Consider the following 13,596-nt stretch of genomic DNA (forward strand, 5'->3'; position numbering starts at 1 on the left):
CACGGATTAACTGGATAAACTATGATGTCATGAAAGTCTGCTGATGCCATCGGCTGGAAGGCCTTCTAAGGGGCATCTGCCTCTTCTTTCTCTAGCTGTACTGGACTATAGTATGTTTATTTCAATTGCGCCAGCAAATCACAGTTATTGATAAATCCCAATAAAAGTTTGATTCAAGATTTGCACTCATACTTCTGCTCAAGCAGCTAAGCTCGCACAACTTGTTTATTAACCACTCATTGAAAGCTTAATGACCTGAAAAAGTATAGTGTATTTTGATGAGGATGCACAAGTGCATGCAAGCATAGCAGATCAACCACAAAATCTGAATGAATATTTCACAAAGCAGGCAACACTACGCCTGCAACATGCACCTCCATAACAACTAATACCCGTGCCACGAAGACTAAATTTTTAATGCCAATAAGTTCACATTAAGCCGCAAGTTTTAATACCATTTGCACGGTGCCACTATCACATTTAATGACATTTGCCTTACTGCCATTCGCAACTTATTGAGTTTGCCACAACTCATTTGCCAGAGAAATGCACACGCTCGTACCCATTCCTTAAGCAAAAAAGAATTCAACTTTCCTGTCAAGTGGCAAATATTTGTCTAACTTTCGGTCAGATGAGGCACTTCACTACATTTTCATTGCAAATGGCATCATTTTTACCTGCACTTCTGACTTCTGTACCGACACGAGAGTTCATTACTATTTTTTAATTGTCAACCACGAACAGTCGCATTTTTTTGCAAGGTAATTCAATATTGCATTTATGCAGCATCGTCAAGATTTTACACTTGTGAGCAGTTTTTAATGGCTTTTCACCACGATGGCATTAAATCTGGACTTGTAGCAAAAACTCCCAAAATAAAGGCGTTAAGCCTTTCCTGTAATTCCATATATGCATGTGGCACAGGTGTAAGACAAGCAAAAATGGTAACCTTCATGCCTCACAAAGAAATTGTACACTGCAGTAGTCACACATTCTACTGTACATCAAATATTTGACTCTTACGATAGATACACTATGTAAAGTTTTTGTAAATGACTGCATGGCAGCAGCACTTCTAAGTCTGGTGCTCTAACCTTCAAGTACAGCAAAGATCTCTCCCCAGCACTACACAAATTCCTGAAATAAGCATGCTGTTAAGCGCTCTACCCCTTCCAGAACATCGTCTCAGCATTAGCCACTTCCAATGAAGGCATGAAATCGTAAGATTTTTTTATGTTACTGTTCTGCAGTGCTACATGAAACACAAATTTTGTACTGAGCTACATGGACACATATTTGACTAGACAAGGAAGCCAAGCAATCATGCCAGAGTTAAAAGGCTCAGCAAAAAACAAGGAAAGCCATGACAGGGACACCAGAAAATTTCCTTGAAGTTTATCATTAACACAGTACGGTGATCCAACCTGCATTTTGGTCACCAAGAAAAAAAAAAATGCATTGTTAAACATGTTACCACTTCACAGCATACAGCAAAGATTACCTAAAGGCAATCTGAAAGGCCATAACATGAATGCTGAACATACATTAAAACAAAACGCCACTATGAGTAGTTCAAAACTAGTTCATTTCAGACAGTGAAGAGATATAGCACAGCACTACTCCTAATAGAGTAGCCCTATACACTTATAGTCCATCACACTATGTCCTCACTTCCAACTTTCCTGGAGTTAAACAAAAAAAGGATTCCTCTTCACACTTTCGTGCATAAGTGAAAGCAGCACTGGCATAGGTTATGATAGCACTTCCTACAAGGCAACACACTTAGTTCACTCCTGATCAAACCTGATGGGCAGCATCGTGTGCACTGCTGTTGAAAGCAAGAAGAGAAAATGAAAAAAGAAAGCCCACAAAACCTATGGTACAGCTAATTTGAACCACACATGGCTAATGCATCGAGCTTTGCAGAGCTGCGGTAAAAGGCAGAAACTCACCGGTGCAAGTGTAGGGGAGTCTTATTGAGCACCGTGTAATACTGCCGGACAAACTCCCGCCCTATGTGAAGAGCGGTCGGAGTTTCCATGACCATGACTCAGTAGCCAAAAGAAGGCTGTGAAGATGGAAGCTATGTCTGCACGAAAAAGAAAATTGCATGACGCTAGTTAGCGCTTGTCCACTAATTACGAGCATCCAGTCAGTAAACGGTGCAAGCGCCACGCGCAATGCGCCACAGCCTTTTCAATATAAGACGTCATGAGCACAACATGCGGTGGCACCGACAGGCCAACAGCGTCCTAAATAGCGCGCAACCTAGTATACAAATCGCCGTAAACTGATGAAAAAAAAAAAAAAAGCCCTACTGCGACAGCGCGTTCATGACGCACTCCCTTAAATTTGCAACGCAGCGCTGCCCTCTTTGTAAGCCGTGCGTACTGCGTAGCAAGCTCCGACCGCACATCTGCGCGCGCAAAGGCTATTCAATCGTCGATCCTACCGCAACGTAATGCGCGAAGCTGAAGAACGGCAATTCAATACCTTTAGCGAGTTGGCTTTTAAATCTCCCTAGTGAAAAAGGCCAGCGTCGAGATTGCCGGAAGGACGAGAACCTAGCAGATAACGTTGGCAAGCGCTTTTCCACCCCTACCCTCAGACGCACGCGTAATTTTACCTCCAAAATTAAAATCGTCCTGACCAAATCAAGTAAGCAGCGCACATTCTTAAATCCAACAGGGCCAACACCGATGGCTTCGCAGCACATGTCCGGCACGTTTCGAAGCAAGGCGTGCAACCATGCTTAAACAACCTCTTGTGCGGAAATATGAACCACTTAAAAAGTTCATTACTGCTGCGACTGTAATAGCACAACAGCTTGCCTGAGTAAGTGAACAATGAATTTAATTCCCAGATACAATATAAAAAAAAAGTGCGCAATTCTTTGTTACGCTTTAAAATGCGCCTATTTCCAGTTTCCTTCCACTGAAGCCGCAGAAGCTGCGCTGTAAAATATTGCTCATAACGTAACCACGTGCACAAACAACAGTAAATGTGAAAATTTTGATCTCTTTCAGTGCATGCAAATACCATGCAATGCGGGCCCCCTTGACGTTAGGCTTAACGTCTACCAGATACATCTACCACTGAGCTTCAATCACGATGGTGAAATGTACACTGTTTAACGTTCTGAAAGAATTAGAAAGCACATTTACTCTTGAAACTAATCTGAGCAAAATACCACAGGCCCGTGAAAACTTTGAAATTACTAAATACGGCCCAACGCACAACCATAGCACCAAACGATACTCACGCCGGTCACAGTTTTGTAGATAAATCAAAGAACCCCGTACTTGAGTGCATCGTTGCGACTACCGTCGTCATGTGGCGCTTCGGTAGCTGCGTGAAGCACACTTTATTTCGACCGAAAAGAAAAAAATTGCTCAAACAAACGTTAAAATATAATAAATAGACGAGACAGTTCAAATGAAGTTCCTTTATTTAACAATGTTGTTCATTTTCAAGTGAACTGCTAAAAGCATTAAATCAAATGCACTCATTAAAGGGAAAAGAAAACCCCAGCTCATAACTAATTAGCTTAATACACGTTTGCATTTCTTTATCCAAATAGTTTTGATAACACACACAAAAAAATGCTCGCGTATCCCTATGGGGACGAGAATCACAGTATTACTCCCAAGCACTTTTTCAATACTTTTTAATGTCCCGTTCGCCTCATGCTAATTAAAGCTCATTACATCATCACAGAAACCCGAATCCTGGGCCGAAAGGCTGGTTTGGCAGAACACCGCGCGGAAGGACGCTGTACTGGCCGAAGTAGGGTCTTGGAAACGCTGGATCTGGCGGACGCCGAGGCAGCTGGGGAACATACGGCGGAGAAAACCTTGGGGGCCGTGCTACGAGGAGGCAAAGAGAGAACAAAGGAAAACAATAAAAGCGCAATGGTTATGCCGATGTGATGTTTAAAACTTAATGGGCAGTCCGGCGTGCCCAGGCACTTTAAGCAAGCTGCTTGCGCTGCCCAGACTACTACGAATGCTCGACTGTTCCAGTCAATGCTGGGGACCCATCATGTCAAGACGAAAACGAAACAGCATTCCATACTCACGGACAGCTTTCTTTGCCATGCAGCAGAAGCTAAGAGCGCGAGATGAGGGCTTCGCGACTCGAGTGATCACGCGTGAGAAGAGAACAGTGCACACGTAAACGGCATCTAACTGTAAGGCTCTGCTGCATTGCCAGAGGGTTGGCCTCCGCCCGTTCCCGAAGAGCACGCGCTACGCGTGGTACCGGCAGAACGCGGACGCTCGTGCAGCACATGCGATCTCGGGTGGCGCTGCGGAACCAGTACGCATTGTAATCAAAATGTGTTCTTCCAATCGCAAGGCTTCACATTTTGGCACTGCTGCCATGAAGCGCAAGAGGCCTGTATCTGACTGCATACGTTAAGAACTTCGCCCTACCTCAAGCACAATTTGTTTTGTTTTTTAGCTAGCCTAATGAACGCGACGTTAGTTTTGTTCCTCATCGCTCTACAATTTATATGCCCTTTGAATTGAAGCCTTCATTAAAGCGTGAACTTCTACGCTTAAAAAGAAAATTACAGAAGCCATATAGTTCTGGGTACCATATGCATTGCTAAGCCTGTTTCCACAAGCTCAACAAAAGTAGAACAGCACATCATGCGTCTCAAGTACTGCACCTGTCCATACCATACCTCTCTGGGCCTGCACAGTAAATACAATGTGCATATGCACATTACAAATTCACATTCATGCATTTCTTTTTTTCAGGTCATGCATACGAAGAAGATATCAGCATCATACTCAGCAGCCTCATCACTTCCATAATGATAATGTTACATGTGCAGCTTCAACCACCATTGAAGCTAACCACTGCTATCCTCAAGCTCTGTCAACTGCATCCATTATGGTGTGCCACTATTGTCTGCCCAGTTTCAGTTGTCACTGAAGCCAGTGAACCTGCTTATGGATGGAGTAATTGCTCATTACCATCAGCCTGAACACAGCCAAAGGCTACAAATGAGTAGTTACTCCCTTAATTGAAATCTGCCCCACCTAGAGAGATTTCCCTAAATACACTAGATAAATCTTATCATACAAAGAGGGTTATCTCTCTTCTTGAAGCTTTGCTAGTACTCTGGAATGCACATGGACAACACATACCTAAGCCACAGCCCACATACAAGCACGGCCCTTTGCAGCATGATGGATGGCCACCATTTGGCCACTCAGATGGTTCATCACGCTGCATCGTTTCTTTAACCTTCAATGAGCCAACAACAACCAAGTCAGCTGTTGTCAAACATGGCTGTGCAATGGTGTTTAATAACCACCAAGTTTGATGGCCTCTGATAGTAAATGGTACTCCAAAGTGCACATTTAACATATAAATATTGCATAGATAGAAATCCATGGTGCCATTGTATTTCTGCTGTCAAAATATTGGGTTGGTGTAACATATGGAAAATGCGCCTTAACCCAAGTAAATGTAAAGCAATGAGAATCTCCCGCAACACAGCTTCTGTTTCCACTAATGTTTTCGACTACCAATAGAAGATCTTTCACTAGAACACGGAAAATCCTACAAATACCTAGGTGTTTATATAACCGATAATCTCTTCTGGCAAACGCATATTAACTACATTGTCAGCAATGCTAACCGCATGCTCAGTTATCTAAGGCGCAATTTCTCTATGGCGCCTTCCACCTTAATACTATTGCTTTATAAACCCCTCATGCGCCAAAAATTGGAATATGCATATTCGGTCTGGGATCCCAGTCTTGAATATCTCGTTCAATCGTTAGTCAGTGCAAAATCGAAGTGCGAGATTCATACTTCATAACTACTCTCATTTATCCAGTGTGTCAATAATGAAATCTACTTTGAACTTTTCCCTTCTTTCATTACAAAGGAAAGTGTCTAGCCTATCACTTTTTCACAAAACCTATCATTACAGCCACCGTCTTAAACTAGAGCTCCTATCTGAAGCATCGTACATCTCGTCCCGCAGAGATCACCTTCATAAAGTGCATGTCCCATCTTGTCGAACTAACAATTTTTTATTCATTTATTCCCAAGACAAGTAACGACTGGAACTACCTGCCCACCTCAATCGCCACTATTACTGACACGCTCCTTTTCAAATCAGCGACTGAAGAACATATTTACTTCCAGTGATTTGAATTCCTCTGTATTCTCCTGTCCTATCATGTAAAAAAAAAATTGTTTTTCTCCTAGTGTATTGCCGCATTTTTATTTTATGTTATGTTGTAGTCATGCATTGCACTCCCTTCTGCAACGCCCCCTGGGCACTGAAGGTACTGAAATAAATATATAAATAAATAAGCAATGAAATGCTTACACTCGAGGGTGTATATATTTAAAATGTGCTACCTGCTTCAAGCGCCGGAAAACAGACAGAAGTGCACCTGTGTATCATTTTTTTTTTAGGTAAAAACTACCGAACCATCAAACAAGCCATTCAGCGCGATTTATCTTTTGCTAATAGATGCCTTTGGTGTTCTCTTGTGTTTTTACAAGCACACGTGTACAGTTCATTGTGGCCCATTTTGGAGGGAAAAAAGTTGAAGTTTTGAGCTCCTGAGTATTTTCCATCTGTCATTTGGCTCATAATAGTTCTCAAAGCAAGTTTCAGTTTTAATTCAAATTTTTTTATACATCAAAAGTACAGCAGTACGAATATGTATCATATCTGAGGCCTCGTCATGAAGTCAGCAGTGCAAATGTGTACCACTTTTTCTACAAAACCAGTGGTCAAAATGGCTTAAAAGTGATTTCATTCAATTTCTAGAGTCATTCTGAGTTCAACTTTACCATTTGTATGCATGTGAGCGATAAAATTTCATGCCTCACAAAGGGCTAAACAAAATCAAATGCAGTGCTCATACAGCAGGAGTCAGATGCGAGAGCCAGAACAAAACCTTGAAAAAATGGGGGAAAAACATTTTTTTTTTTTCATTGCCCAGGAGAAGAAAAAAAAACGCTGAAATTTCAAGTTTTCTGCACAGTATAACCCCACTACGCACTTTAAAAGTTGGTCTAAATGAGCTGTTTGGGAGCCCACAAAGCACCTGGAGCCGTCCACATGGTGGCAAGGTCTTTGTAGCAACAAACCGCTGACGTCAGTCAAATGTCGGCTACTCTAAATTCCCACCTTGTCTGCATCATTTGAAAGATATCGTTTGGTTCAGGGGGGTTTAACGTCCCAAAGCGACTCAGGCTATGAGAGATGCTGTAGTGAACGACTCCGGAAATTTCGACCACCTGAGCTTCTTTAACGTACACTGACATCGCACAATACGCGGGCCTCTAGAATTTTGCCTCCATTGAAATTCAACCACCATGGCCGAGATCGAACCCACGTCTTTCGGGTCAGCAGCCGAGCGCCATAACCACTGAGCCACCGCGGCGGCAATCATTTGGAATAAACTAACTAAAGCTCGGTAATGTGCAGACGAAGCTGCGCAAGTGGCTTGTGGGAGAGCGTGCACAAAAACTTGTACACATGCACTCGAATCTCAACACGGGAAAAGGTGCACAAGCAAGCATTCTCCCACCCAGCAGCGACATGTCAGATTGATGCAATGCTTTGTGTCGATTGTATAACATGCAATATGTCATTGTCTTTTCCTGAAAAGGCTTTGCAGAATCTCTGTTCAGAAGCAAAAAATATAACTATTTACTTGTTTATGAGTTACAAAGTTAATGTATTTATTGAAAGACGCTCTTGTTTATTTAAAAAGTTTTCTTGAAATTTTGCATCTCTAAGCAAGGCTACATACATAAGCTTCAATTTCACAAGAAAGGATCTGCTTGCAAAATGGGGCATGAAGAGTCATGAGTAAAGTCAACTAGTCCATTGGTACACACGGCTACTAAAAAGAGGCAAAAAAATTTCAAATTGAGCTTTACTGTTTGCTGTCAGCAGGAGGATAGCAAGAGGAGAAAGTGGCATAGAAACACTCACGCATGAGCATGTCGAAGTCGAAATCATCATCACTGAGTTGGGGTACTGGGGGCAGCAGGAAAGGCCGATGGGCATTCCTGAGAGGGTTGGGCATAACTAGGCGCACCTGCATACGTGGCAGCAGCCGAAGGGCATGCTCCTGCTGTTCCTTGCGCAGCAGGTACTCCCGCTTATACCTCTGCAACCACCAGCAGTGTGCTGTTATCACAAATGGCCCATATAATGCGCCACAACTATGCTTTATCTGGCACAACTGCAACAAAAGCAAAACTGAAAACCACACAATGTAGTTGTTGGAAAAGGCAACACAAGGCGTATTTCAAGGTAGAGGTTTCCCCACAAATTGAAATCTGAGGGGGAGTCTGAATTTCTAAGGGGAGAGGGGAGGGTAGAGAAAATGCAGCAGTCATTTCTATTAGTTATCAGTGTGCAAAAAAATCGTTACAAATTAAGGGGGTGCCTTCATAAAAACAGGGGAGTGTGTAGGGAAATCACAGCTTCACGGTTCTCTTGTCGCACAGTTCCCTAGATGCTTGTCTGAAGGACTGAGCAAGCACAGCAGTTGCACTGTGTTTCTTTTTACTTGCCCCTGCCAAGTTTTCAGGCATGTTCCAAAGGTCCAATAGTGGACAGTAGTGGAAAGGCAACTGATCAAGTGGCAATGAAAGCACTTAATGTACATGTGCCTTGAGAGCCCTGCAACCATAATTAAGAGCTTCTGCAGAAAAGGAGGGGGCTGGCCTGCTTGAACAGCAGAGAATGGGAGATAGACGTCTCAAACTGCCTGCAACAACTCTTGCACTGAATTGGTTTTATGGGCATTTATGTCCCAAAGTGACTAGGGCTATGAAGAACGGCGTAGTGAAAGGCTCCGGAAATTTCAACCACCTGGGATTCTTTAACGTGCACTGATATCGCACAGTACACAGGCCTCTAGAATTTCGCCTCCATCGAAATTCGGCCACCGTGGCCGGGATCGAACCCGCCTCTTTCAAGGCAGCAGCCGAGCGCCATAAACAATGAGCCACCGCGGCGGCGGCTACTGCACTGAATTGAAATATAAATATCTGCAGTTGTAAATCTTAATATCAGGCAATGTACAACAAAGCTACACATTATTTTATGCTATTAGAAACTATTTCATTCCAGGAAAATATATGCACGCACAAGAGTTCACCACATAAAGACCTGACAAAGGCAGCCACTTTCCGACATATCTAGAGTTCTTTTAGTGACCTTAGGCACTTAATGTACACCTTTTCCCCTTATAACATACCTCTCTCCAGTCAGACACATTGTCTGTTGGTGTCACTTCCACTGCAAAGAAAGATGACCAACTGATTAGTCAGCACTCGAGAGGCAAATAACATTTAAGAAAGATTTTTCAAGAAGCCATACCAGACGGAAAGTTCTTGAAGAACAGTTTCCGCCAAAGGACAGGATGGGATGCCAACTGAAATAAATCTGTGTTGACTCTAGATGCAGCAAGCAAGTCCCGCACATTCAGGTAGGCCAGGATAAGAAGCTAATGGACAAAAAATATAAACACACCCAGCAAAGGTGACATTCAGCAAAGCTTAAAAAGGCAATTGCACTACCGACATTAAAAATATCAACTTCCGCATAATCCCCATGTCAATACCTGGATTTCGGAGCTCAAGGTCATGAACCCAAAAGTGGGGGCAACATTTGTCGCTGCAACAAAAAAATGAAGAACAGGGCACTTATCACACATAATAAATTATAAACACATTGTAAAAGCTGAAGTTTACTGAAATGTATTTGCTTGTAGGATTGTAGGACAACCATAATTATAAAGACTACCAGTTCAATCTTCTACATATGTATGTCCGAATAATATAGTTGACAACAGTGAGCTGGTAAAAGCCATGGCTGAGGCAAACACAAACATGAGTGCACACTATCAACTGAAAGTTTAAAGGGACACTGAGGAGAACTCTATCAATTTTTTTTTGTTAGCAAAATCTGACAGTTTGCCATTTCATGGCTTTGTTGCCGCTTGTCCGGGTGCGAAAGATGCATTTATTTCAAAGAAATTTGGATTCGAAGTTGAAAAAGTTTTTCCCGCCCCTCTGATTCAAACTCGGGGAACTCTTATGACGCCACGGCAACTCTTATGACGCCACAAAACGGAGTGACGTGAATCGTGACGTAAACGCAGACTCCGTGATTTCTGACGGCAAGCGGTGCTGTGCGCAACCTTCCTTTGCAAGCCTCGGAGATTCGTGACTTCCACGAAGTAAGGAAAATTCCTCCAAGGTGGCGCCTCTTGTCCAAGGAAGTCACCACGCTTGTACTTGCGAGATTGGCCTGTGGCGGCGATACCTGCATTTTGGTTCTTGCTATTTTCTACATTACAAGAGCTTTGTTTTCAGTAAGAGTGGCGTTTTTGTGATCAGGAGCTGGTATTCTATGGATACAAGCCAACTTCAATTTCTCCTCAGTGTCCCTTTAACAAAATCCAGTCGGTACACACTAATGTGTACCCACTACCTGTATGCATGCACTGTCAGCATCAAATGAAACCCAAACAAGACAACTGAAATTGGAATGGCAAACCAAGACATATGAATGAACTTGATTATCACTTCAATGAAGCAAAAATCAAAGCATGTAGGGATCAATGAAGCCCACTAGCTGGTATTCTTCTGTTCTTGTGTTTGCATTACAGGTATTCTGTTCATGTTTCTTTTGATACTTAGAGTACTCTACAGTACATGTCGTAACGGCATTTCGGTTTCCCACATCCCCGTTTCAGTTGGCACAATATAGTTGCACTCATGGCCTGAAACAGCTCCCGAAACAGTTGTACAGTCTTATAAATTTAAAAATATATATGTCTAGATAAGGCAACTTGTAGTGGTGCCATAACTATTCCTTGGTTTTTTTAGGAAACATTTATGCGAAATAGTAAAAGGTGTAAGAATAAGTAATTAACTTTAGTCATGTGATGAGTGGCATAATTTGGTTGAAAAATCATTTAATCTTATTACAAATACAAAGCAGCACTTTTGCGATTTCCTCACATTTTTAAATGTTGACAACCTGCAACACATTAAATCCATTTCACTTACTTAAACTCCTTCTGCATAATGTATTATGCACTACTACTCTTCTATTAATTACCACACACAAACTAAACACTCTGACAGTGTAAATACCAAAACAGCAGACTTAGCTCCAACTTAGCTCCAGAAACAGTCATCTAGGAATTAGACAATCTTGTACCCCTGATGAAAGCCTTTTTAAGTTATGGCTTTCAGAGTGAAGAACTTGCCCACGCCTTTTTATATCATTATCAGAAAAATTATCATTAATGATGACTAGCATTACTCTTTTCAAGGCAGCCATTAAAATCCCTCAACTTAAAATTTTCACAATTTTCCAATTTTTAACCTCATATTAAAACAATCATCATAATTACCTTCAAAATTTTCCAAAATGCTCATGAAACACAGGTAAAACTGGCACCGCAAGAACACCAGATTGCCTCAAGTGAAGAAAATTAGTGTACAATAAGGAACACACTTTGCATTTAAAGTGGTATTCACAGAGAGATTCACAGAGAGAATGGACCGCAATAGAGGGATTATGCCTGTCAGGGATGGATCTTGCTAGAGGCACTGGCCGGGGTTTTGAGGACGAGGAACTATGCTTTCATAAAACTTATACAAAAGATTCAAACAGCAAAAGGTCACAAGCTGCACAGTTGGGCCAAACGAGCATTCCTCTCGCCTCATGCCCATTCACGGCTGTTGCCCCTACTGCGCCTTCTGTAAAAACGCAAAGCAGAGAAAGAACATCTCGTTTTCTGAAGGTGGAGAGGAAACGCTGGCAGCACCTTTGTCTACCACATGCAATTCTCAGGAAGAGCACTTTCAATATCGGCATTTCCTACAACGAAACAGCACCTGCACAAAAGCCGTAAGTATCAACAACGTGGCATAGCTGCCTAAGCGGCGCAGGGACTTGGGTTGGGTTATGATCGATGCTTTCAGAGCCTTCAGCACACCCGGTTGCCTTCCCTCTCCAACTTTCAGTGGCTCACCAAGGAGTGCAGATGCAGCGCTTTCATGCTGCTTGCACCACCATTGCCATCTGTTATCCTGTTGCCAGCTTAACAAGCAGAGGTCAGGCAAGAATGCATATGGCATGAGTATTCAATGGTGACAAGCTATTACGTCGGTTCCTGTCCTGCTAAAGGGGCATACAACACATTTCGGACATCGATGGGTGCCGGCAGAAAACTCATTACACTGGTACAACCGTCCCCTGGCGACAGGCTGATGGGCTCGGTCAGCGAGTCGACTAAGAAGGCCAACAGCACATAACGAGACAGAACAAATGCGCACTTGGAGATGCTCTCGTGGCTAAGTAAGCCCAGCACCTGAGGCGGGGGGACACATGAAACGAGCACAGCGAGAACACTCCAGGCGGTCGACATCTGGAACCACTGAAGCATTAAACAAGCTATGGCATGCTTCGAAAGAAAAAGGAATAAAACCGCTTGCATAATCAAAGCTGCAGAACTCATGCGCTTAAACGGAGTCAGTTCACTAGCTGACACTCCTTCCGAACTGTGCAAACTGCCAGACCACCTTATATTTCAACCAAGAAAGCTGTTCATGAATGTGCAGAAAATGGCTTGCAAGTTGTCTAGCATTGTGAGGGCGACATGAAGCATGCTGACAATCTTAAAATATCCAGCATGAACTGCAAAAAAACAGAGCTGAATGCTACTGTTCAGCACCAGGTCTTGGCAACAACCATGTGAATTTGTTCCGAGCAGTGCAAGGACAAACTGAAGGCAGTCTTCTTGTTAGACTTGTCAACTCTTACTCTGATTCTAAAGGATGGTGAGAAATGGCGCAACATTGTCACTGTGTAATCAACAAATGATTAGCAGTGTGCAATGCAATTTGAAAAGATGGAAGCGGCCCTCTTCCTGTGGTTTGGAAATGTGCGTTGGAAAGAAGCTGTCGGCAGCAACGAAATGCTACAGGAAAAAGCTTGGTGTCCGGGCAGTAGTTTAGGTAAGTCCTTTCACTTCGTTGCTCTTCTTTTTTATATCTATTTGCAAAAATAGGATAAGAGCCTCAAGCGTTTGTGTTCGGTTGCTTCAAGATGTGACTGACGTTGCCTACCCTCAAGGATGACTCACAAGATTTAAATGTCGACATGGCATTGCAAATTACAAAATCCAAGGGGAAAGCGCGAGCATAACTCTGTCATAACTGCCTCTCAAAAGCAGCTGAAGATCGTGCTCGCAGATTACTCACGAGGTGACATGTATAATTTCGATGAAATGAAAAGTTTCTTTCACAAGGTCTGCCCTTCTTCTATGCTTGCTTGTGAACCCGCTGCAGGGAAAATGTGCAGGAATGATAGAGTCACTGTTGGGCTTTTGTGCAAAGCAAGCAGAACCAACAGACAAAAGCCCATTGTAATAGGGAAGTCGAAGCGGCCATGATGCTTCAAGAAGACATTCAACCCGCTCATTTACTTCCCTTATAAAGCAAATAAGAAGGCTTGGATGACAACTAGTATCTTCAGGGGGTTTCTCCAGAAGTTCAAATGTTCGTTGAAAGCTGTGG

General features: G+C 42.8%; 2 protein-coding genes across 5 annotated transcripts in view; both read right to left on the reverse strand.

Moving 5' to 3' along the window:
- rin (ras GTPase-activating protein-binding protein 2) overlaps positions 1-3,305 on the reverse strand; it is a 64,141-nt gene extending 60,836 nt beyond the window's left edge. Inside the window, exons 1-2 of one of the 3 annotated variants that reach the window (XM_077649128.1) lie at positions 3,263-3,305; positions 1,953-2,089 (exon numbers count right to left, since the gene is read on the reverse strand). In XM_077649128.1, the coding sequence (XP_077505254.1) occupies positions 1,953-2,047 (95 nt within the window). In that variant the 5' untranslated portion in view covers positions 2,048-2,089; positions 3,263-3,305. Of the gene's footprint in view, positions 1-1,952; positions 2,090-3,039 lie in introns of all 3 variants that reach the window. The other 2 variants (XM_077649129.1, XM_077649130.1) reach the window with 2 other exon arrangements.
- A 125-nt stretch (positions 3,306-3,430) lies between these two features.
- LOC144115016 (F-box only protein 7-like) overlaps positions 3,431-13,596 on the reverse strand; it is a 38,985-nt gene continuing 28,819 nt past the window's right edge. For both annotated transcript variants that reach the window (XM_077649131.1, XM_077649132.1), the window contains exons 6-10: positions 9,624-9,676; positions 9,380-9,506; positions 9,258-9,298; positions 7,982-8,159; positions 3,431-3,866 (exon numbers count right to left, since the gene is read on the reverse strand). In XM_077649131.1, coding sequence (XP_077505257.1) covers positions 3,712-3,866; positions 7,982-8,159; positions 9,258-9,298; positions 9,380-9,506; positions 9,624-9,676 — 554 coding nt within the window. In that variant the 3' untranslated portion in view covers positions 3,431-3,711. The remainder of the gene's footprint in view (positions 3,867-7,981; positions 8,160-9,257; positions 9,299-9,379; positions 9,507-9,623; positions 9,677-13,596) is intronic.

Source organism: Amblyomma americanum, chromosome 1 (assembly GCF_052857255.1).
Source record: "Amblyomma americanum isolate KBUSLIRL-KWMA chromosome 1, ASM5285725v1, whole genome shotgun sequence".
NCBI lineage: Eukaryota > Metazoa > Arthropoda > Arachnida > Ixodida > Ixodidae > Amblyomma > Amblyomma americanum.